This window comes from Loxodonta africana, chromosome 4 (assembly GCF_030014295.1).
Source record: "Loxodonta africana isolate mLoxAfr1 chromosome 4, mLoxAfr1.hap2, whole genome shotgun sequence".
Lineage (NCBI taxonomy): Eukaryota > Metazoa > Chordata > Mammalia > Proboscidea > Elephantidae > Loxodonta > Loxodonta africana.
This window is the reverse complement of record NC_087345.1, coordinates 161,333,114-161,359,099: the sequence shown is the minus strand read 5'-3', so window position 1 is coordinate 161,359,099 and position 25,986 is coordinate 161,333,114. Positions and strand designations below refer to the sequence as shown.

General features: G+C 38.2%; 1 protein-coding gene across 1 annotated transcript in view; it reads right to left on the bottom strand.

Annotated features, from left to right (window-relative positions):
• The window catches only part of PLXDC2 (plexin domain containing 2), a 540,324-nt gene that overhangs the window by 44,387 nt on the left and 469,951 nt on the right, over positions 1-25,986 (bottom strand). The window contains exon 13 of the mRNA XM_064284902.1: positions 11,027-11,187. Within this exon, the coding sequence (XP_064140972.1) occupies positions 11,027-11,187 (161 nt within the window). The remainder of the gene's footprint in view (positions 1-11,026; positions 11,188-25,986) is intronic.

Genomic DNA, 25,986 nt, shown 5'->3' with positions numbered 1-25,986 from the left:
GGTGTGAGGTATGCGTCTTGTTTCATTTTTTTGTAGATGGATATCCAGTTATGCCAGTGCCATTTGCTAAAGAGACTGTCTTTTCCCCATTTAACTGACTTTGGGCTTTTGTCAAATAAAAAGACTGCCTCTTTTGTAAAAATACACATTCATCCTGAAATTCATACTTACCTTAAAAAACAAACTAGTCTCTGAATATACAACACATTTTACTTATTTATTGTCTGTCTCCAACCACTGGAGATGTTAACATAAACTCCATGAGGACAAGGTCTGTCTCTTGTCCATTTTGCTCACCACTGTATTGTGGGTACCTGATACATCATAGGAGGTCAGCAAATACTCAATAATGAATGAATGAATGAATGGTCAACATGTAAGATGGCTCTGGCAGTCTTCTTCCTCAAGCTTCTAATTTCCTCTTATCCTCTAGCTGAAAATTAGGTGGTTTCCTACTTTCAAAAAATGTGGTGAGAATCAGAGTTCCTTTCTAATCCCCTCTTGTCTGCAGTTTTCTTTAAATACTAGCATTGTCCAATAGATATACAGTGTGAGCCACGTATGTAATTTTAAAGAGTCTAGTGGCTACGTTAAAAAAGTAAAAACAGGTGAAATTAATTTTAATATTTTATTAACTCAATATACCCAAGATATTAGTATTTCAACCTGTAATTAATATAAAAGTTATCAGTGAGATATTTTATATTCTTTTATTTTTTCCTACTCAGTCTTCAAAACCTGGTATGTATTTTATAGTTGTAGTACATCATGATCCGGATGAGCTACTTTTCAAACACTCAATAGCTACATATGGCTAGGACAACTCTCAGGGGAAGAATTACTTCCTCTATTCAAAAGCAAGGAGCCCTGGTGCCTGATGGTTATTAAGCATTAGAGTGCTAATAGGTCAGCAGTTGGAACCCACCAGCCTCTCTACAAGAGAAAGATGTGACAGTCTGCTTTTGTGAAGATTACAGCTTTGGAAACCCCTTGAGGGAGTTCTACCCTGTCCTAAGGGTAGCCATGAATTGACATGACTCAATCGCAATGACTTTGGTTTTCGTTTTTTTGGATTCAGGGGCAGATTCAGTCACTATTGCAGTATATCACAGTCCCTTCCTGAAACACGAGGGGCATTGTTTCTATAATTATTGCCTTGTTCTCTGCTGTTGTGTGACCTTAAGTTGATTCTGACTCAGAGAAAGCCTACAGAACATAGGAGAACTAGCCCATAGGGGTTCCTGGACTGAAATCTTTGCAGGAGCAGATTGCTGGGTATTTTCTCCTGAAAAGGAGCTGGTGGGTTCCAACTCGTGACCTTTCAGTTAGCAGTCAAGTACTTAATTATTGCACCACCATGGCCCCTTCCTTGTTCTCTAGCATCTTTAAATTAGTCTTTGTACTGACTCTTTTCTCTCTGAAGATGTTTCGAACAGTGCTCTGCATCATCAGCAGCAGGACTGGGTGCTCTTAGTTTTTATTTTTCTTTAATAAAAAAAAATAACTTCAATATTTTACTCATAGTCTATTTTCCAAGGAATTGCTCACCTTTATCGCTAATCTTTTCCATTTCTCTTCATTTGTATTAGTATAGACAAACCAAACTTGCATGTAAATGTCTAAACACTAGTCATTTTATAAATTAAATGTTTAACTGTTTAAGGTTAATTCTTCTATTAAGATTGCTAGTCTAAATCATTTTGCTTAGAGTCCAAATAGAATCTTTTCATGGGAATGTTAACTTCATATGATTTGTTGTTGATAGCTGTTGTCAAGTTGATTCTGACTCATGGCAACCCCATGTGTGTCTGGGTAGAACCATACTCCATGGGTTTTCAAGACTGTAACCTTTCAGATCTTTTGATTTCTTGACTGCAGTCAAGAAATCAAAAGATGCATTGCATTGGACAAATCTGCTACAAAAGACCTCTTTAAAGTATTGAAAAGCACAGATGTCACCTTGAGGACTAAGTGCCCGACTCAAGCCATGGTATTTTCAATTGCATCATATGCATGTGAAAGCTGGACAATGACTAACGAAGACCAAAGAACTGACGCCTTTGAATTGTGGTGTTGGCGAAGAACATCAAATATACCACGGACTGCCAGAAGAACGAACGAAACTGTCTTGGAAGAAGTACAACCAGAATGCTCCTTAGAAGCGAGAGGCTGCGTCTTACATACTTTGGACATGTTGTCAGGAGGGACATCAGGCTTGGCAAAGTACAGGGTCATTGGAAAAGAGGAAAACCCTCAGTGAGGTGGACTGACACAGTGGCTGCAACATTGGGCTCAACATAACAACGATTGTAAGGATGGCACAGGACCGGGCAGTGTTTTGTTCTGTTGTGCATAGGGTCGCTATAAGTCGGAACCAACTCGATGGCACCTAACGACAACAACAACAACCTTTCAGAAGCTGATTGCCAGGCCTGTTTTCTGAGGAGCCTCTAGGTGAGTTTGAACCACCAATCTTTGGCAAGTAGCAGATTGCTTAACCATTTGCACCACCCACTTGGAAATATTATTTGCTTGATCTTAAATTAGATTATATCTTACGTATTTTTTTAAACAACATTAAACGGTGGTATATAGAAGAATAATCTGTAACAGTGCAAACACATCTCTGTAACCCATGTTCACACAGTAATGAAATTTATTATAAATCACAGAAGCTATGCTCAGAAAATTTTAGCAATTATTAACTTTAATGTAGAAGCTAAGACATCTTGAATTTTTCCAAAGAGATGTTCGTTTTATAAAACTCTCACGTGCATTTGAATACTTGCTGTCTGCTATTTTGTTTCAAGATAATGAATTTACTTTTTAACAGATTTTAAAGCATGTTTAGCCGTTTTTGTGTAATAGGATTGATTTTGGTCAAAATCAGATATCCGTTTGAAAATCACTGGTCAAAGTCAGACGTAAACAAAAAATGCAAGCCATCAACTTGAAAGGGAGTCTTCACCTGAGTCAAAGATTAATGCTCAGTCCAAGATCTGAAGAGGATGAAGGAAGAATACAGAAGACAAGGAAATGAAAAACAGAATGACTCTATCTCTAGAGATTGCGTGTTTTAGGAGAATGGAGCCCTTGTACCTTATGCTGTAAATGAAGACACTGGAACGGACCCAGTCAATTCAATTATTGTTTAATTATAGTGTATGGGAAGCCCTGGTGGCACAGTGGTTAAAGGTCAGCTGCTAACCACCAGGTCAGCAGTTCAAATTCACCAGCTGCTCCTTGGAAACCCTATTGGGCAGTTCTATTCTGTACTATGGGTGGCTATGAGTCGGAATAGACTCGACGACAGTGGGGTTACAGTGTATGGAGTGATGGTTCATTTATCATCATTGCCTCCTACTCTCATCTGCTGTTTTCTTGATCTTAGGCATTTCACTGTTCCTTAGCCTCTATACAAGAATGTGTCTACAGATTTCAAATCTCATGTTCTCCTGTTTCCTTTATACAAACTTAAAAACTAAATCCTATGCAAATATTTTGTATGAGGAAGACTGTGTCCACAGAATGCCTAATAGCTTGTTCATATTTCCTGCCAGAACAATGCATGCAAATAATAGTCACTGTCATTATTATCATCACAAAAAACAGATAATAACAATAGCTTCCTAAATTGGTGTAAACATTTGGGAAATAGTTTTGGCAATATTTATCTGAGTGTCTTTAAACTGTTTATTTCCTTGCTTTATTCTACTTCTGGGAATCTGTTCCAAGGACATGATATACGTCCTTGGACATACATCTTCTTACATATCTACATACAGTGTAGGAAGAAAGATCCTCTACATATAGAAAGGCAACACAGCCCATTCGTTATAAGAGTATGGTCTCTGGAGTCTGAGAGCCTGGGCTCAAATCCTGGCTCTATCGGACTGACTACATGGTGCTGAACAACTTAAAGTTTGTCTGTCAGCTTCCACATCCATGAGATGGACATAACTTTGTACCTCACAGTGTCTTTTTGTGGATTAAATGACTGTAAATCACTTCTACTAGTGCATTTAATAAAAGCTAGCTGTTAGCATTATTATGTTCGTAATGGGGCTAATTATAACATCAGAAAATGGAAAGAGTCCCAGTGCTCCACAGTAGAAGAATGATTACATGAACTGCGCTGTATCTACTAAGGGCAGATAATGTCACTAATTTTTATCGCAGTATCCATAGTATCTAGCACAGGAGCTAATCTATACCTATGCTCAATGCAGCCTGTATTTCATTGTGACATAACAAGATACATACACAGTGTGTCACATTTTTAAGATCTCTGAGATCGGGATGTGTTTTATGGGCAAGGACATGTGTCAGTTTAATTGGCAGTGTGCTGGGTACCTTACATTGAATGCAGTCAGTGGTTGATGGAATAACGGCCTCCCCAAGTTGTCTACATGCCAATCTCCAAAATCTGTGAATGCTACTTTGCATAGCAAAAGGGACTTTACAGATGTGATTAAATTAGGGACCTTGAGATAAGATTATCCTGAATTATCCAGGTGGGCCCAATGTAATCACAAGGGTCCTTATAAGAGGAGAGAGGAGTGTCAGGGTTACAGTAGGAGGTTTGACAATGGAAGCAGAGGTGGAAGTGATACCAGTAAGAGGCCACGAGCCAAAGAATGTGAGCAGCCACTAGAAGCTGAAAAAGGCAAAGAAACGGATTATCCCCTCAAGCCTCCAGAAACAGCCAGCCCTGTTTACACCTGACTTTAGCCCAGTGAGACTGATTTTGGACTTCTGTTGTCCAGAAATGTAAGATAAAAAAAAGCTCTTTTAAGCTACTACATTTGTGGCAATTTTTTACCACAGCAACAGGAAACTGATAACAGTCTTTAGGATCCTATGAGATAAGGTTCTTGTTGACTTTAAGGCACAGTTAGGCCTTCAGCACTTTCTGAATTGCCACTTGGCAGCATAAAAGGCAATCAGTATAAAGCTACTGGATGGATGTTGAATGGAGTAGTATACTGCGATTAAAGTGATGTTTACAAAGAGCTCATAATGAAATACAGAATGTTATTTTTTAAAAGAATATTAATTTGCATTATAGTGAAACCATAATTATGTTAAACAAGAAAACATCAAATTACACATATAAAAATAAACTATTGATAGTGATTGTTTCTGCATGTTAGGTCTATAACTGACTTTACTTTTTCCTCCTTTTACATTTCTGAATTTTTCAAATTTTCTACAATGAGTAGGTGCTACTTTCAAAATGAAAAAAAAAAATCAATTTCATTTAAAATTAGACAACATAACTCAAAATGGATCAAAGACCTAAATATAAAGCCCAAAACCATAAAGTTCATAGAAGAAAAAATAGGATCAACACTAGAGGCCCTAATACGCAGCATTAATAGGATAGAAACCACAACCAACAACCCACAAGTTCCAGAGGATAAGCTAGATAACTGGGATCTTCTAAAAATTAAACATTTATGCTTATCAAAAGACTTCACCCAAAGAGTAAAAAGAGAACCTACAGACTGGGAAAAAATTTTTGGCTATTACAAATCAGAGGAAGGTCTCATCTCTAAAAACCACAAGAAAATCCAAGAGCTCTACAACAAGAAGACAAATAATCCAATTAAAAAATGGGCAAAGGAAATGAACAGACACCTCAACAAAGAAGATATTCAAGTAGCCAACAGACACACAAGGAAATGCTCACAGTCTCTAGACATTAGAGAAATGCAAATGAAAACTACATATCACCCTGGCATTACTGGCATGAATCAATAAAACAGGAAATAACGAATGTTGGAGAGGCTATGGGGAGATCGGAATTCTTACGCACTGCTGGTGGGAATGCAAAATGATACAACCACTTTGGAAAATGACAAGGTGCTTCCTTAGAAAGCTAGAAATAAAAATACCACATGATCCAGCAATCCCGCTCCTAGGAATATTTCCTAGAGAAATAAGAGTAGTCACACGCATAGACATATGCATACCCAGGTTCACTGCAGCATTGTTTACAATAGCAGAAAGATGGAAACAACCTAGAAGCCCTTCAACAGATGAATGGATAAACAAACTGTGGTACATACACACGATGGAGTATTACCCAATAACAAAGAACAACAATGAATCTGTAAAGCATTTCATAACATTGATGAATCTGGAGAGTATTATGCTGAGTGAAATAAGTCAATCATGAAAGGGCAAATATTGTATGAGACCACTACTGTAAATAGTCATGAAAAGATTTACATACAAAAAGAAACAATCTTTGACGGATGCAAGAGAGAGAAGGGGTAGGGATGGAAAAACACTTAATAGACAACAGATAACTGGAAACTTTGGTGAAGGGTAAGACAGTACCTGATACTAGGGAAGCCAGCACAACCTGTACAAGGCAAGGTCATGGTAGCTCCACAGACACATCCAAACTCCCTGAGGGACCAAATTGCTGGGCTCAGGGCTGTGGGGACCACGATCTAAGGGAATATCTAGCTCAACTGGCATAACATAGTTTATAAAGAAAATGTTCTACATTCTACTTTGGTGAGTAGTGTGTGGGGTCTCAACCTGTGAGCGGCTATCTAGGATACTCCACTGGCCTCACCCCTTTGCAAGCAAGGAAGAATAAAGGAAACTAAGGATACAAGGGAAAGATTAGTCCAAAGGACTAATGGGCCACATCTACCATGGCCTCCACCAGACTGAGTCCAGCACAACGAGATGGTGCCTGGCTACCACCACTGACTGCTATGATAGGGATCACAATAGAGGGTCCCAGACAGAGCTGGAGAAAAATGTAGAGCAAAATTCTAACTCAGAACGAAAGACCAGCTTTGCTGGCCTGTCACAGACTGGAGAAATACCAGGAGTATGGCCCCCGGACACCCTTTTAGCTCAGTAATGGGGTCACTCCTGAGGTTCACCCTTCAGCCAAAGACTGAACAGGCCCATGGAACAAAACAAGATCAAAGGGGTGCACAAGCCCCGGGGCAAGGACTGGAAGGCAGGAGGGAACAGGAAAGCTGGTAATAGGGAACCCAGGTCTGAGAAGGAAGAGTGTCGACATGTCCTGGGTCGTTAATAGAACAATATGTGTACTAACTGTTTGATGAGAAACTAGTTTGTTCTGTAAACCTTCATCTAAAGTACAACAAAAAAATAAAATAAAATTAGACAGCAGTAAAGTTTTTTTTTTTTTAGAGTATGGAACATAAAAAGCAATTTAAATGATATTGTTATACTCAATCTCCTTATTTACACACCAAAAAATTCTAATTTAACCAGTAATTCAAAACCTTCAAATTCATAGGCCTGACATGTCACACACAGGGTGTCATCCTAGATCTGTGTTTCAAGTTTGTAAACATGGGTCAGCTTTAATAATAGTAAAGTTATGATTATCACCTTCAAAAATCATTTGTCAGCCAGTCACTGTGAGTGGGATGACTACAGTAGGGTCACGTCAGAGAGGTGGTGATTTAATCAAACTGGCAACTGACTCAATGGTGAGGAACAAGGCAGAGAGGAGAAAAGCTTGGAAACTGGCAGAATGATTCTGTTTCACCTGAGTGTGGAAAGACGAAGAGGGACTTATTTCTACCATTATGGCTCTTTGACTTTGGATAAGTCATTTCACCTCTCTGAGCCTCAGTCTCTTCCTTTATATTATGAAGGTATTGCAGCCCTGGTGGCACCCTAATAATAAAAAGGAAGAGCTCCGCTGCTAACCAAAAGGCTGGCGGTTCGAATTCATGGTTCTCCTTGGAAACGCTATGGGGCAGTTCTGCTCTGTCCTATAGGGTCTTTGTGAGTCAGAATGGGCTCACTGGCAGTGGGTTTTAGGAGGAAATTGGAAGACAAAAGAAGAATTAATGCATTCGAATTGTGGTATTGTGAAGAATATTGAATATACCATGGACTGCCAGAAGAACGAACAAATCAGTCTTAGAAGAAATACAACCAGAGTGCTCTTTGTAAGTGATGATGTCAAGACTTTGGACCGCTTACTTTGGACATATTATCAGGAAGGACCAATTGCTAGAAAAGGGCATCATGTTTGGTAAGGTACAGGTCAGCAAAATTGAGGGAAACCCTCAATGAGATGGACTGACACATAGCCACAGCAATGAACTCAAGCATACCAATGATTATGAATATGGCCTAAAACTAGGCAACATTTGTTCTGCTATACTTTAGGTCACCATGAGTCAGAGCTGACTCAGTGACAACTAACAATAGCAATAGGACCAAACTATGTCTAAGATTTCTTCTAGCTCTAACCTAACATTTTACGATGGGAGAGGTGAATGCAATCAACTAAATAACACACACGTGCACATGCGTGTACATATATACATGGACGTATAAGCTCTGACTATGACAATGATTCAAAAAGGCAAATGAAAGACATTTGTGACTATTTACAGTCACAGTTTATACTGATACAGGGATTTCTGTGAATTTATGTCAACTAGGTCCTTTGCACTGTGCAATCTGCTACTGATACCATCACCATCAGTATCACAGTATCTTCTCTAGTCACAATGTCAGAAAACAGACTTCACAGTATATTATAAAGCTTAACCACGTGAGGGGTGGGAGCAGCAGCAGCAGCAGCAGCAGCTGATGTCTGGCTGATCCTTGAAGCTTTTCTGCTTGTCACTTGTCAGCTCTCTGACGAATGTATTCATGAGCTCAAGGAAGTTTTCTACTTTCTTCCATGAAAAACAAGTGCATTAACAAAACTTAACACCAGCTTTCCAACTATATGCAATGGCTGATAATTGTCTAATTACTATGACGCTAAGTGAGGATACCATTTCTGGAATATGCATTACATAAAATTTCCCTGGAAGTTTGAAATGTCCTAAGATCTTTATTATCTTTCCCCCTGCCCCCAGAAAGTATTTATAGAATGACTATTATTTGAAAAAACCCTCAAGTTATTTACATTGAAACTTAAGGGACTCACAAGTCTTGTAGGGTGGACTAAATCATGTGCACACTTAACTCCAATACAAAACAGACAGGTAAATGCCAGAGAAAGGTATAGGTGCATTACCTTGGTTAGAGTCTCAGAGGACAAAGATCATGTTCAGCCATAGGGACAGTGAGATGGCCCCTGGAAGCTTGTGAAGTACATGGCATTGAAGCCTGTTTGAGTCCTAAATCCAAGAACTGTGGTGAAGGGGAGAGTTTTCTTGGTAGAGGAAATAAAGCGAGTAGCATCTCAGTGACACGGAGAATTTGGGGTATGTATGAAGAATAGCATGGAATCCCTGAGTAGTGCAAATGGTTAATGCACTTGGCTACGTCAGAAGTTCGAGTCCACCCAGAGTCACGTAGGAAAAAAGGCCTGGTGACCTACCTCCAAAAAATCAGCCACTGAAAACTCTATGGAGCACAGAACCACTCTGACGCACATGGGGTCTCCATGAGTCAGAAATGAAAGAACAAAGAGTGAGACTTGATGGTAGTACCACCTCCAGGTAGGAGAATTATCGGATAAGGATTAGAAGGATAGATGAGATCCATACTGCCAAGGCCTTGAATGCCTACATAAAGAGACCGTACATTATTGTACAGACAGTAGAGAGCCACATGGGGCATTTGAGCGGCTATATAATTGACCTGCATTCATTCCTCACTATTCTAAGGGGCAAAAGGTAAATTTAACCATGTCGTTTAAAAAGAATTATAATTTCTCACTCAGGAACCGAACAAACTTCCAAGAAACCATTCTCTATATCCCAAGTGAACTGGACAGATGTAAACTTTTCATGTTTGGAACTCTGCAAGGGAAGATTTCCATTTTATTTCTCTAGTATTTATTGGGTGTTGGACGAGAAGCGGCTCCTTTAAGATGTTCCCGTGTGAAAGCTGCTGCACATATGGGAGGCCCAGGAAACCTAAATCTCTGGAAGCCAGAAGGGGACCCGATCACACCACCTACACTCTGTGGCCTCCAAACTTCCTGTTTCAGGGCTTCTGGACATCAGGGCTTGGCTCTGGCCCTTGTATGGAGCCCTTGGCCCTCCCCACATTATTTCCTCTGGGTATGTACGGTAAAGCTACATGCTGTACATGAAAACACAACATCAATTGGTATGGTGCTGGTGGTGCAGTGGTTAAAAGCTTGGCTGCTAACCAAAAAGTCCGCAGTTCGGATCTACCAGTCACTCCTTGGAAACCCTGTGGGGCGGTTCTACTTTGTCCTATAGGGTCGCTGTGAGTCGGAAATGATGGCAATGGGTTTGGTTTTGGTTTTCTCTTCATGTGTAAATAAGTATGCGTGTACATTTATCCATAAATGTATAAATATACACACATCACACAATATGGTAATGGCACATACCATCATTTTGTAGTACAGACTATAGTTTTTCTAAATAGTTTTGTGGGTTCTTTGAGAGCAGGCCCACGTGGGCTTTTTCTTTGTCCACCATATTATATCATGCATACAGCCAATACTCAATTAGTATTTACTGATCAGCTGATTTAAGCTAAGTCCTTCTGTCTCCAGAAAACCAAAACCAAACCCACTGTTGTCAAGTCCAATCCAACTCTTAGCGACTCCGTAGGGTTCCAAGGCCGTGAATCTCTATGGAAGGAGGCTGCAACTTTCTCTTGCGGAACTGCTGGTGGTTTCAAACCACCAACCTTTTGGTTAACACTTGATCCCTTTAACCACTGTGCCACCAGAGCTCATGTCAGCCTCCAGAATATGCTGCATTTCCTTCTAGGATCAAGAGAACAGCCGGTTAACATACTTGACAGAATAAGACAGAAAAACATGGTTCCTATTTTCCTTAGATTTGTAAAAGGCATGACAGCTTATTTCTTTAAAAGCTCCTGAGATAAGATAACTGAGTTCATCATATGGAAACAATCCATCAATACTGTGTGTGTGTGTGTGAAGTCACCGAGCTCTTGAACTGCAAAATGGAGAAATCATGTGCTAAATATTAACTTCACGTGGTGTTAGCAAATGGCTATAGTTCGTTAACCAGCATGGTTTTTATTTGTTATACTTGACACTTACCTCAATAAAGAAGATGCTGGCTGCTGAAGTTGGGTGGTGATACATATAGACTGTCACGAGAATTGCTGCTGCTATAATGAGGACCAAGATGAGAATTCCAACGATGAGGCCAGCATGAAGGGTTCCCCCTTTCTTCTCGGCCGCACTGTCATCTGTGGAAGCTGAAATTAACAGCATGCCTGTCAGGATACACATATATTCCCCCTGCAAGTTTCTGTTTTCATTTGGGGAGATATTTATGTTTTTAATAAAATACCACTAAATTTTTTTTTTTACTTCTTATACAACTCTTACTTTCATAACACCAATTTCAGAAGCTAGGTGTGCTTTATATAGATAATGAAAAATCCATACAATTAATGACTAAAAGTACATTTATAACTTCTTTAATTTCTAGCTCAGTAAACAAAATTAATAGCTTTTGTGCTAAAAGTTCTGTGGCAAACCGAACATTTTAATTAGCTATAAAATAAATTTAACTTCGATTATCTCATTAAACCACCAAAGTTAGCTACAGAAAAATGACTGAGTGCTTTTTGAAGGTTCCTTCCTCATTTTTCTTCAGGAAATTTTAAAGTGAACAGGATCGGACATTTTTTCGTGGGCTCCACAGGCACTTTCAGAAAGTGCATAAGTTCAAAGTGTAGCTGTCAAAATCTGTTTTATACCGAACTCCTCTCTAAAAGTCTAACAGATGGGTGCTACATGAGCCTCAAATAGTTTTATCATGATCTAAAAGGGATCCCACAGCATATGAAAATATTCCACTCTGCCACAGACTAATATCATTTTCTTTAACTTTTACCGAGATGCTTTCCACTGTAACACTTTTCAGAGTGTTAAGAAAGAGAGAAATTAAGTTTCTAATAGCTATCCTACTCGATCAACTAAATAAAACAAATCTCTGAAGTCTCCTCTTGTTCTAAAATTCCATAATCTTTGATTACTGAAGCACTTTGAGGAGATCTTCCTAAATTATACGCAGGAGGTAACTATACCTTAGGGCATATTATGATTGGTGTTTTTGAATTACTAGATAATTCTTTGAGATTTATACAGGTGCTAGAGCAGTGGTTCCCAATCCTTTCATTACCAATTGATGTCTTTGTTATTTTCCCTCTAAGTTAAAAATTTTTTTTTTTCCTCCTGTGTATTAAATTTCAGTTACTAAGCAATGCAGGAACCCTGGCGGCGCAGTGGTTAAGTGCTCGGCAGCTAACTGAAAGGTCCCACCAGCTGCTTCGCAGAAGAAAGATGTGGCAGTCTGCTTCGGTAAAGATTTCAGCCTTGGAAACCACACAGGACAGTTCTACTTTGTCCTGTAGGGTCGCTATGAGTTGGCATCCACTCGATGACAATGGGTTGGGGTAATAAGCAATGCTTTATTTTATTTTAAATTTTTGCAAAAAAAAAAGAAAGCAAACATGACTGATTATCAGAACGTGTGATCAATGTGAGGTAAAACAATCGCACATAAAGCAAAGAAACATGGCTGCCCAATTCTTCCTGCCCATCTTTTTTTTTTTTTTTGCTATTTATTCTACCTGAGACCCATTACTGTTGTTCAGTAAAACTTCCCCAAATCTATTAAAACTCGAAAATCCCACAGGTTGCTCTTATGTAATAGAAATTTCTTCGTGGAGAGAATATCAAATTTAAAGAGTAATTCATTAAGTAAAAATTCATTTACCATTGCCAGCCATTTTCTAAGTGTTCAAATCAACAATTCTAAGAAGTAAGCATGTGTTATTATTTTTATTATCATTGCAATGCAGATGAGACAGAAGAACAAGGAAATTAAGAAACGTGCTAAGATGGCAACACTATTAAGTGAGAACTTCGGTTCAAACACAAGCAGTCTGGCTCCAGTGTCTGCACCCTGCACTTCTGATCAATACCTCTCAATTAACACTGAGCTTCATGTACTGCTGCTTCCTCTTATTTCATGTCGTCAGTTCTTCTGGCAAAGAATTCTAAAAATAACTTGGTCAATTCAAGAAAAATTAATTTTCAAAATGGTTTAAGAATTGGCTTTGTGTTCCCAGGAGGGTAGAGGCTATGCCTGTCTTGTTCACCTGTCTACAATTTAGGCATTTAATAAGTGATTGGTGGAAGGGAGGGACGAAAGAAAAAGAAAGAAAAATAAAGGCTGTTTAAAAAGTGTTATGATTAAAACAGGGACTAAGAAATGTAGTCATAGATCTTTCATACGGAGAGAAAGACAAGGCGATATAAAGAAACAAAAGTTAGGTTTAAACTTAGAAATATAGGAGTAAATATTAAGGTAACCACAAAGGAAACTAACAATCCTACACATCAAAGTAACATACAAGAAAAAAATACAGACTCAGCAGAAACAAAATCAACTACAACGAATAAGAGGAAAAGACCATATACGAACATAAGCTACACAGCACAAAAAATTAAGTGGGAAAAAGAAACTATCAACAACACACAAAAAAAGACATAAAAAATGACAGCACTCATACCTATCCCTAATTAAGCTGAATATAAATGGACTAAATGCATCAATAAAGAGACAAAGAGTGGCAGGATGGATTAAAAAAAAAACGATCTGTCTATATCCTGCCTACAGGAGACACACCTTAGATGTAGAGACACAAACAAACTAAAACTCAAAGGATGGAAAAAAAATATATCAAGCAAACAACAATCAAAAAGAGCAGGAGTGGCAATATTAATTTCTGACAAAAGAGGCTTTAAAGTTAAATCCACAACAAAGGGCAAGGAAGGACACTCTATAATGATTAAAGGGACAATATACCAGGAGGATATAACTATATTAAATATTTATGCACACAATGACAGGACTGCAAGATACATAAAACAAACTCTAACAGCATTGAAAAGTGAGATAGACAGCTCCACAATTAAACACACAATTTTGGTGAAGGACAGGACATCCAGAAAGAAGGTCAGTAAAGAAACGGAAGATCTAAATGCCACAAGCAACCAACTTGACCTCGTAGACATACACAGAACATTCCATCCAACAGCAACCAAGTATACTTTCTTTTCTAGTGCACATGGAACATTCTCTAGAATAGACCACATATTACATCATAAAGCAAGCCTTAGCAGAATATAAAATACTGAAATATTACAAAGCATCTTCTCTGACCATAAGGCCGTAAAAGTAGAAATCAATAACAGAAAAAGCATGGAAAACAAATAAAAAACTTGGAAACTGAACAATACCCAGAAGACATCAAGGATAGAATAAAGATTCATAGAATCCAATGAGAATGAAAACACTTCCTATCAGAACTTTTGGGACACAGCGAAAGCAGTGCTCAGAGATCAATTTATATAAATATGCACATATACAAAAAGAAGAAAGGGCCAAAATCCAAGAATTATCACTACAACTTGAACAAATAGAAAGAGAGCAACAAAAGAAACCTTCAGGCACCAGAAGAAAGCAAATAATAAAAATTAAAGCTGAATTATATGAAATAGAGAACACAAAAACAATTGAAAGAGTTAACAAGACCAAAAGCTGGTTCTTTGAAAAACTTAACAATATTGATAAACCATTGGCCAAATTGAAAAAAGAAAAATAGGAGAGGAAGCAAATAACCCGAACAAGCAATGAGGTGGGCAATATTACAACAGACCCAACCGAAATTAAAAGAATCGGATCAGATTACTATGAAAAACTGTACTCTAACAAATTTGAAAACCTGGAAAAAATGGATGAATTTCTACAAACACACCATCTACCTAAACTAACACAAACAGAGGTAGAACTAAACAGACCCATAACAAAAGAAGAGATTGAAAAGGCAATTAAAAAACTCCCATCCAAAAAAAGCCCTGGCCCAGGCAGCGTCACTGCACAGCTCTACCAAACTTTCAGAGAAGAGTTAACACCACTACTACTAAAGGTATTTCAGAGCACAGAAAAGGACGGAATACTCCCAAACTCATTCTATGAAGCCAGCATAACCCTGATATCAAAACCAGGTAAAGACACCACAAAAAAAGGAAATTACAGACATACATCCCCCATGAACTTAGATGCAAAAATCCTAAACAAAATTCTAGCCAACAGAATTCAACAACATATCAAAAAATTAATTCACCATGACCAAGTGGGATTCATACCAGGTATGCAGGGATGGTTCAACATTAGAAAAACAATCAATGTGATCCATCACATAAATAAAACAAAAGATAAGAAGCACATGATCTTATTAATTGATGCAGAAAATGCGTTTGACAAAGTTCAACAATCATTCATGATAAAAACTCTCAGCAAAATAGGAATAGAAGGAAAATTCCTCAACACAGTAAAGGGCATTTATACAAAGCCAGCAGCCAACATAATCTTAAATGGAGAGAGCCTAAAAGCATTCCCCTTGAGAAAGGGAACCAGACAAGGATGCCCTTTATTACCACTCTTATTCAACATTGTGCTGGAGGTCCTATCCAGAGCAATTAGGTTAGATAAAGAAATAAAAGGCAACCAGATTGGTAAGGAAGAAGTAAAAATATCTCTATTTGCAGATGACATGATCTTATACACAGAAAACCCTAAGGAATCCTCAAGAAAACTACTGAAACTAAGAGAAGAGTTCAGCAGAGTATCAGGATACAAGATAAACATACAAAAATCAGTTGGATTCCTCTACACCAACAAAAAGAACATTGAAGAGGAAATCACCAAATCAATATCATTTACAGTAGCCCCCAAGAAGATACTTAGGAATAAATCTTACCAGAGACATAAAAGACCTATACAAAGAAAACTACAAGACAGTACTGCAAGAAACCAAAAGAGACATACATAAGTGGAAAAACATACCTTGCTTATGGATAGGAAGACTTAACATTGTAAAAATGTCTATTCCACCAAAAGCGATCCATAGATACAATGCAATTCCGATCCAAATTCCAACAACAGTTTTTAATGAGATGGAGAAACAAATCACCAACTTCAAATGGAAAGGAAAGAGGCCACAGATAAATAAATAATTACTGAAAAAGAAGAACAAAGTGGGAGGCCTTACTCTACCCTATTTTAGAACCTATTTAGTGGGTTTTATTATACTGTCACAGTAGTCAAAACTGACTGGTACTGGCAGAACAACAGACATAGACCAATGGAACGGAATTGAGAATCCAGACATAAAACCATCCACATATGAGCAGCTGATATTTGACAAAAGCCCAAAATCAGTTAAATGGGGGAAAAGACAGTCTCTTTAACAAATGGTGCTGGCATAACTGGATATCCATCTGCAGAAAAATGAAACAAGACCCATACTTCACACCATGCACAAAAACGAACTCAAAATGGATCAAAGACCTAAATATAAAATCTAAAACAATAAAGATCATGGAAGAAAAAGTAACAATGCTAGCAGCCCTAATACATGACATAAACAGTATACAAAACATTATTAACAACGCAGAAGAGAAAGTAGATAACTGGAAGCTTCTAAAAATCAAGTACCTATCTATGCTCATCCATAGACTTCACCAAAAGAGTAAAAAGATTACCTAAAGACTGGGAAAATGTTTTTAGCTATGACATTTCTGATCAGCGTCTGATCTCTAAAATCTACATGATACAGCAAAAACTCAACTACAAAAAGGCAAATAACCCAATTAAAAAATGGGCAAAGGATATGAAAGGTACTTCACGGAAGAACACATTCAGGTAGCAAACAGATACATGAAGAAATGCTCACAATCACTAGCTGTTGTTGTTAGGTGCCGTTGAGTCAGTTCCGACTCATAGTGACCCTATGCAAAACAGAATGAAACAGCCCGGTCCTGAGCCATCCTTACAATCATTGTTATGCTTGAGCTCATTGTTGCAGCCACTAGGCCAAGCTACCTCACTGAGGATCTTCCTCTTTTCTGCTGACCCTGTACTTTGCCAAGCATGACGTCCTTCTCCAGGGACTGATCCCTCCTGACAACACGTCCGAAGTATGTAAGAAGCAGTCTTGCCATCCTTGCTTCTAAGGAGCATCTTGGTTGTACTTCTTTTAAGACTGATTCTTTTGGCAGTCCATGATGGTATATTCAATATTCTTCGCCAACACCACAATTCAAAGGCGTCAATCCTTCTTCGGTCTTCCTTATTCATTGTCCAGCTTTCACATGCACATGATGTGATTGAAAATACCATGGCTTGGGTCAGGCGCATCTTAGTCTTCAAGGTGACATCTTTGCTCTTCAACACTTTAAAGAGGTCCTTTGCAGCACATTTACCCAATGCAACGCGTCTTTTGATTTCCTGACTGCTGCTTCCATGGCTGTTGATTGTGGATCCAAGGAAAATGATCTTTGATCTTCGATAGTAAGTGCTTCAAGTCCTTTTCACTTTCAGCAAGCAAGGTTGTGTCATCTGCATAACGCAGGTTGTTAATAAGTCTTCCTCCAATCCTGATGCCCTGTTCTTCTTCGTATAATCCAGCTTCTTGTATTATTTGCTCAGCATACAGATTGAATTGGTATGGTGAAAGAGTACAACCTTGATGCACACCTTTCCTGACATTAAGCCAATCAGTATCCCCTTGTTCTGTCCGAACAACTGCCTCTTGATCTATGTAAAGGTTCTTCATGAGCACAATTAAGTGTTCTGGAATTCCCATTCTTCGCAGTGTTATCCATAGTTTGTTACGATCCACACAGTCGAATGCCTTTGCACAGTCAATAAAACACAGGTAAACATCCTTTTGGTATTCTCTGGTTTCAGCCAGGATCCATCTGACATCAGCAGTGATATCTCTGGTTCCACGTCTTCTTCTGAAACTGGCCCGAATTTCTGGCAGTTCCCTGTCGCTATATTGCTACAGCTGTTTTTGAATGATCTTCAGCAAAATTTTGATTGTGTGTGATATTAATGATATTGTTCTATAATTTCCACATTTGGTTGGATCGCCTTTCTTGGGAATAGGCACAAATATGGATTTCTTCCAATCAGTTGGCCAGGAAGCTGTCTTCCATATTTCTTGGCATAGACGAGTTAGCATTAGCCATTAGAGAAATGCAAATCAAAAGTACAATGAGATTCCATCTCACCCGAACAAGGCTGGCATTAATCCAAAGAACACAAAATAATAAATGTTGGAGAGGCTGTGGGGAGACTGGAATACTTATACACTGCTTGTGGGAATGTAAAATGGTACAACGACTTTGAAAATCGATTTGGCGCTTTTTTAAAATGCTAGAAATAGAACTAGCATACGATCCAGCAATCCTACTCCTTGGAATATATTCTAGAGAAATAAGAGCCTTTACAGGAACAGATATATGCACGCCCACATTCATTGCAGCATTGTTTACAACAGCAAAAAGATGGAATCAACCAAGGTGCCCATCAACGGATGAAGGGATAAATAAATTATGGTATATTCACACAATGGAATACTATACATCAATAAGGAACAGTGATGAATCTATGAAACATGTCATAACATGGAGGAATCTGGAAGGCATTATGCTGAGTGAAATTAGTCAGTTGCAAAAAGCCAAATATTGTTATGAGACCACTATTATAATAACTTGAAAAATAGTTTAAACATAGAAAAAAACATTATTTGATGGTTACGAGAGCAGTGAGGAAGGGAGGGAATGAGAGAGGTTTTCACTAATTAGACAGTAGAGAAGAACTATTTCAGGTGAAGGGAAAGACAACACACAATACAGGAGAGATCAGCACAACTGGAGTAAACCAAAAGCAAAGAAATTTCCTGAATAAACTGAATGCGTTTAAGGTCAGTGTAGCAGGGGTGGGAGTTTGGGGGCCACGGTTTCAGGGGACATCTAAGTCAATTGGCATAATAAAATCTATTAAGAAAACATTCTGCATCCCACTTTGCACAGCAGGGTCTGGGTCCTTAAACGCTAGCAAGTGGCCATCCAAGATGCATCAATTGGTCTCAACTCACTTGGAGCAAAGGAGAATGAGGAACACCTAAGACACAAGGTAATTATGAGCCCAAGAAACAGAAAGGCCCATATAAACCAGAGACTACATCAGCCTGAGACTAGAAGAACTAGATGGCTGGCTACAACCGATGACTGCCCTGACAGGGAACACAACAGAGAACCCATGAGGGAGCAGGAGAGCAGTGGGATGCAGACCCCAAATTCACGTAAAAAGACCAGACTTAATGGCCCGACCGAGACTACGAGGACCCCAGAGGTTATGGTCCCTAGGCCTTCTGTTAGCCCAAGACAGGAGCCATTCCCAAAGCCAACTCTTCAGACAGCGATTGGACTAGACTATGGGATAGAAAATGATACTGGTGAAGAGTGAGCTCCTTGGATCAAGTAGACACATGAGACTATGTGGGCAGCTCCTGTCTGGAGAAGAGATGAGAGGGCCGAATGGACACAAAAATAGAGAGTGGAGGGAAGGACTGTGATGTCTCATTTGAGGGAGAGCAACTAGGGGTATAAATAAAAAATAAACCCAGGGCTGTCGAGTTGTTTCTGACTCATAGCGACCCTATAGGGCAGAACAGAACTGCTCCATAGAGTTTCCAAGGAGCTCCCAGTGGATTCGAACCGCCGACCCTTTGGTTCGCAGCGGTAGCACTTAACCACTATGCCACCAGGGTTTCCTAAGAGTATATATATAAAAAAAAAATATAGCAATGTGTATATAAGTTTTTGTAGGAGAGACTGACTTGGTTTGTAAACTTCCACTTAAAGCACGATAAAACTTCCACTTAAAGCACGATAAAAATTTTAAAGAAAGTGTTACGATTACTTGGAACAATCACTTCACCAATAAAAATTAAATGAGGCTATAATAAATTACTTCATCTGTCTGGGCTTCAGTTACTTGATCTCCATAATGCTGACAATCACAGTAATTACCTAATAGGGTTGCTGTGAGGATTAAATAATTGACATATGGAAAATATTGAGAATAGTGCCTGTAATATTATTATTGTAATACAATAAGCACCTAATAAATGCTATTATATTGTTGTTGTTACTGTTGCTGCTGTTATTATGTGAGGCAAAAACAAAAGAAAAAACCCTTTGCCATCAAGTTGATTATGACTCATAGTGATCCTAAAAGACAGAGTAGAACTACCCGATAGGGTTTCCAAGGAGCAGCTGGTGGATTCCAGCTGCTGACCTTTTGATTAGCAGCTGAATGCTTAACCACTGTGCCACAAGGGTTCTGACTGAGGAAGATTATACTGTCAGATTCCTGATACCATAGAAACTATGTTTTTGCCTATAACATCTGCAACTCTTAAAAGTTTGGCTTCATACTTGCATAAGCTTATACTGCATCCTGTGTACTTGGCTTTTTTTTAAAGAGCATGACACATTCATGGGACAAAAGGATTAATTTAAAATGTTGACTTGGATAAAACACCATGAACATATCTACTTTAGTCAAGAAGGGAAGTCAGGAATGTTTCTTCAAATCCCATGTATAATTCATCCCATCCATCCCATCCATCCCATCCATCCCATCCACCCACCCACCCACCCATCCATCCATCCATCCATCCATCCATCCATCCATCCATCCATCCATCCATCCATCCATCCATCCATCCATCCAAACAGCATCTGGTTCTATTTCTGGGGTTGGTACTCTTATACATACAGCATGTTGAGTTTCTGTCTTGCTTGTTTTGTGTATGTAGGATAGGAAGAGGGACAGCAAGGCACTTGTGAGTTGGCCTTGACTGCCACTTCCCAAGTGGGCAAGAGAACCAGAACCTGTTGAAAAGGGCAGCAGGCATTAGGCAACCGTTCTCAGGAAGAAGAGAGCAAGGGACATGTTTTATCCAGTAAGAGACTATGTTAGAACTAAAATTATCTTTGTGCAGGGTGTATGTCACTAATCTTTGGAATATAAAATTATCACTCATTCCATTTAAAAAAAAATCCATTTACTTACGCTTAAATGTTTACTTTCACAATTACTTACTCATACTTCCAATACTGGTCTAGTTATATTTTCTCCCTTCAAAAATATTCCTTTACAGTGTTGCAGATGTTAAACCACCATGGTCATGTCTAGTGCAGTTGGTAGAGTCTTGTTTGTTTCTACACAAATACCGTTTTATAACATTTTTGGATGATGATGATTGTGATAAAAGAAATCACCTTTCTGAATTCTCAAAATAGACAAAATAAATATCTAGTGATCTGTGAGTATGCATATGACTTTATATGCTGTAACTAGAGCAAACCGGTTAAGGAGAAATGTAGCAAATCCAACTGTCCCATGCCAGTGCCTATTTCTAAATGCTTCAGAGTGATGATTTGAATGGAGTAGCCAAAACTGCACCTACATCTTTTTGAGAGCACTTTGTAAATTTTCATATTATTTTAGCACGTTTTCTGCAATTGCAATGATTTGACAATTAATCATTTCCTACAAAGCGTAAGCATTTCTACTTTAGGGGCTGTCTGTGGGCTTTAGGTATCCATATATTAACAGGTATTACAAGGGATGGAGTCCTCGGGTGGTGCTAACAGCAACACACTCACTCGCTAACCAAAACGTTGGAGGTTTGAGTCCACCCAGAGTGGCCTCAAAAGAAAGCCCGGGCAATCTAGTTCTGAAAATCAGCCAATGGAAACAGCTGGAGCACAGTTCTACTCTAACACACGTGGAGCTGCCAAGAGTTAGAACTGACTGGATGGAAGTGACCCTTTGGACAGAGTACAACTGCTCCATAGGGTTTCCAAGGAGCGGCTGGTGGATATGAACTCCCAACCTTTTAGTTGGCAGCTGAACACTTAACTGCTGTGCCACCAGGACTCTTGATGGCAACAGGTTTGGTAATTAACAGGTATATTAAAGGTTGTTGAATCTGGAGGTCAAGTAAGCACTACGCTGATGTGCTTTGATTCCATATCATTTCACTATTTAGTGCCGGTACTGTATCACTGCTGGAGTAAATGGTGTAGGTTTTGCATACATATGAGTGCCTACAGACAGAATGCAGAGCATTCTCTGTTTTAAAAAGGATGAGCATATCAAATGCAAAACTGAAATTTAAAAAGTGTAAGCAAAATAAGTGGTATTAATTTCTATAATTGAAATGTAGTACATTCGCCTCAGAGTCAAACTCTCAAAAAAATTGATTTTACTCCTTCAGAAATGACAATAAACACAGATGTCAATGTTGGAAATAAAAGCCATTCCTGTGGCTCAACTGATTGTTCTGTTAAATTGGCAGATAGAAGTGGGTTAAGAAGACCACTCTGAATCTGTTTACAGTACAGACTTCTCACAAAGCTTATCAAAGCCTATCTGGAGTTGGGAGAATATTCAAAAAAGGTAAGAAGGAATCTACTCTTGAGGCCCAAACTTTTTCTTAAAATACCATATACTCTTTCAATCATGTCCAAAATGAACAAAACCCAAACAAGTATCCTTCTCCCCTACTGTCACACACATTAAGAGAATTCAAATCTTTAGGTATTTTCAGCCTTACAGTGTGTATTAAAATAATAAGGAATGAAAAAGGACAATAAGACAACATAAAGTAGAGCCTCAAAGTCAAAAAAGTATATAAATATATTTTAGAAACCTATAAAATGAAGCCTTTTCCCCCACTCTGTTTGATATATTTTAAAACATAAATAAAGCACAGAAAACCAATAGTATCAAAGATAATATACTCCCATCTGATCCACTGGGTGACCTGTGTAGAGTTTGCTGATTTTTGGTATTTTATAAAATGCTGATCAATCTGTAGACACAGGCGGAATTGCAAGAATCACAAAACCCATCAAAGCAACGTGCTCTTTTGGGGGTAACTGTTAGCTACCGTGGTGGCAAAGACAACAGAATTTTAAAAGGCACACATTAGGAAATATGCAAGACCTCATGTAAATGTGTTTTATTCCACACACTCCAGGCACATGTAGTGTCTGGCTGTATCGATAGGAGGAAAAGATTGAAGAAAATTTAGTACGTTATTTCTTCAAAGAGTAGCATTTAATTTGAAAGCGCTGTCTCCTTGCTCTTCCTCCGACTGATTTTTTTCAGGATTTATTTGCACGTGGGACTGATATTCTGTATGTAGGAGTATACTCTCCAAAATGTTAAGATTTTAATATATTGTTAAAAATGATCTGTACTCACTATTAAATCTTGCCAATAATTAAAGTCCTGGAATAATATAAAACTAAAATGGAAATATTCCTTGTCAGAAATTTTATTCACTTCAGAACTAACTCTTCTCTTGGCTTTAAAATGAAACACTCTAGCCTAATAAATCCCATAACATATTAATGCCCTTTGGGGGATGGAGAAGCTGATATGTCGGGCAAAGTTTTACACAGGTTTGCTCAAAATTAATAAATCTTACACAAATGATGCCAAATTTTTTTTTAAAGCTTTAAAATAAAGTTAAATTATAAATGCTTAAACTGTTAGCATTCTGTTTTGGATTAAAAACACATACACAGACACACCACTTTCCCTGTGGATCAGTATCTAGCACATTTATAAGTTAAAGCATGCAATGAAATTTTTATAAGTTAAAGTGATAAAAGTTCTAACGAAGTTGACTTTCCTGTGGAAGTTTCCCTTGTAGCCGATCTCATTTTGTAGCTCACATATTTTCCCTTGGTACTTTGGCTTTCGCTACACATGATGATAACCCTGACCTCATGCAGAGTTTCTCCTGGTGCTTTGTGTATTTTCTGATTCCCATTCTTTTCTTCTCTTACTCAAAGTGTTGCTATTTTTGTGAAGATTAGCATTCTATCAATATTATTCAGATATTAAACAAAAGAACCGAACTCGGTGCCGTCCAGTTGATTCTGACACATAGCAACCTGACAGGACAGAGTAAAACTGCCCCGTAGGTTTCCTAGAAGCAGCTGGTGGATTCAAATTGCCAATCTTTTTGGTTAGCAGCCTAAACTCCTAGCCACTGCACCACCAGGGCTCCATTCAGATATTAGGGTATCTTAAAATAATTATACAAGATACACTTAATCCACCATATGTATTACTGTGGCAAAACATTCATAATTCACATTATGAAACCTCCATAGGAGGGGTTTGGGGAAGTACTGTGAAAAGATATTAAAATGGGTGCACAGAACACAGCTTAGTGCATTATGTATGGTGGGAACACTATCCAGCAAGGGCAGCTGGCCCGGCTTCTCTTTTGCAGTCTGTGCTATTACCAGCGCAGCTCTGATATTTTATTCAGGGAAATACACAAAACTTTCTGTGCCTAAAAGAGCTTAGGGCATGACGATCCCTTTTAACAATAATCCTTTATCCTTTATCTTAGAAAAATGAGGCTAAATAAAATTTCTGTAAATCATATTAAAAGAAATGCTTGATTCCATCAAAATGAGGGATTTTGGGATAGTAAGCACCACCCAGACTGCTTCTAGCCTCATCAGGTGATTGATACTTTTATGTATGCCTATGTATAGGCACCTAAAAGAAAGGATTTATGGTATTTATAGCTATCAGAAGAACAAAAATAAATCTTTGGGATGAACCATTATTGTTTTTCATTTCTTATGTGTTATGCTACTTTTTGTAATAATCTACCTATTCCTCTAATATGATTTCAGTACATTTTCAGCAACAGAGGTCTTTATAAAATTTAACTTGTAAGCTTTTCCTAACAGCTTTCTTTACCAAATTGTTTTTTAATCTATTAAAAAAACACATTTAATTATTTTTGAAAAATAAAATGTCTGCAGTTCTACAAAATAATTCACACAAAAGAAAACTTAGTACCTAAACTCTACAGTTAAACTAAGAAAGTATCATGGAATGGTTTCTCTTTTAATTCCATGCCAAGCCCTTGCATGGTTAAGAAATTAGGGTTGTAAACTACAGTAAAAATGCAGTATAATTTCCTAGTGAGTATATTCACAGTGCATGTGAAATGCCAAAAACAAGGCTGACAAAGCACTTTCAAGATCGGGAGATACAGGCAGTAGCTCTTCATGCCATTTAATCCCATCTAAAAAATAATTATTTTTTTTACTCCAGAATGAAATCACTTATGTTAAAACAGATCATTTATATGCATAATCTATGATTATTACAATGAATGTTTGCTACCCTACCTAATCCATCAAGTTTTCTGAACCAGAAGGGAGAATCCTTTTCATCTTGCCTGTATGGTGTGGAAAGACACATGTATGTTCAAACCACTTAGCTAGGGCTCCCATATTGCCTGGCAATTCTCACATCACATGACATAAAGGACAAACATCCTCTTCAAACCTGTCTTCTGTGAAATGGTCATAATAGTAATACCTACCCTCAAGAGGGTTGTAAGAATTACGTGGGATAATGCTTGTTAAGTGCTTGGCACTGTGCCTAAAATATAGTTAAGTACTCAATGAAATGGTACCTGTTATTAATATTATTAATTTTCATTCTATTGATTACTATAGCACATTGTTGTGGATTGAATTGTGTCCCCCCAAAATGTGTGTTATAAATCCTGACCACTATACCTGTGATTATAATCCCATTTGCATATAGGGTTTTTGTTATGTTACTGAGGCCATACTAGCGTAGGGTGTATTTTAAACCAATCACTTCTGAGATACAGAAAGAACAGATTAGGCATTGAACAAAGAAGCACAAAAGAAGGGCAAGATACACGCCACATGAAGATCACCAAGAACCAAAGAACAGAAGCTGAAAACAGACAAAGACCTTCCTCTAGAGTTGACACACACACAGAGAGAGAGCTTTCTACAGCCAGCACCCTGGAGAGAGAGAGAGAGAGAGGAGAGAGAGAGAGTCTTTTCCTAGAGCCAGCATCCTGAATTTGGACTTCTAGTCTTATCCTGAATTGTGAGAAAATAAATTTGTTTGTTCAAGCCACCCACTTGTGATATTTCTGTTACAGCAGCACTAAGAAACTAAGACACATACTGTATTGATTCTATTAGTATTAGTATTAATTCTACTACTAATACTAATTGTTACTATATTT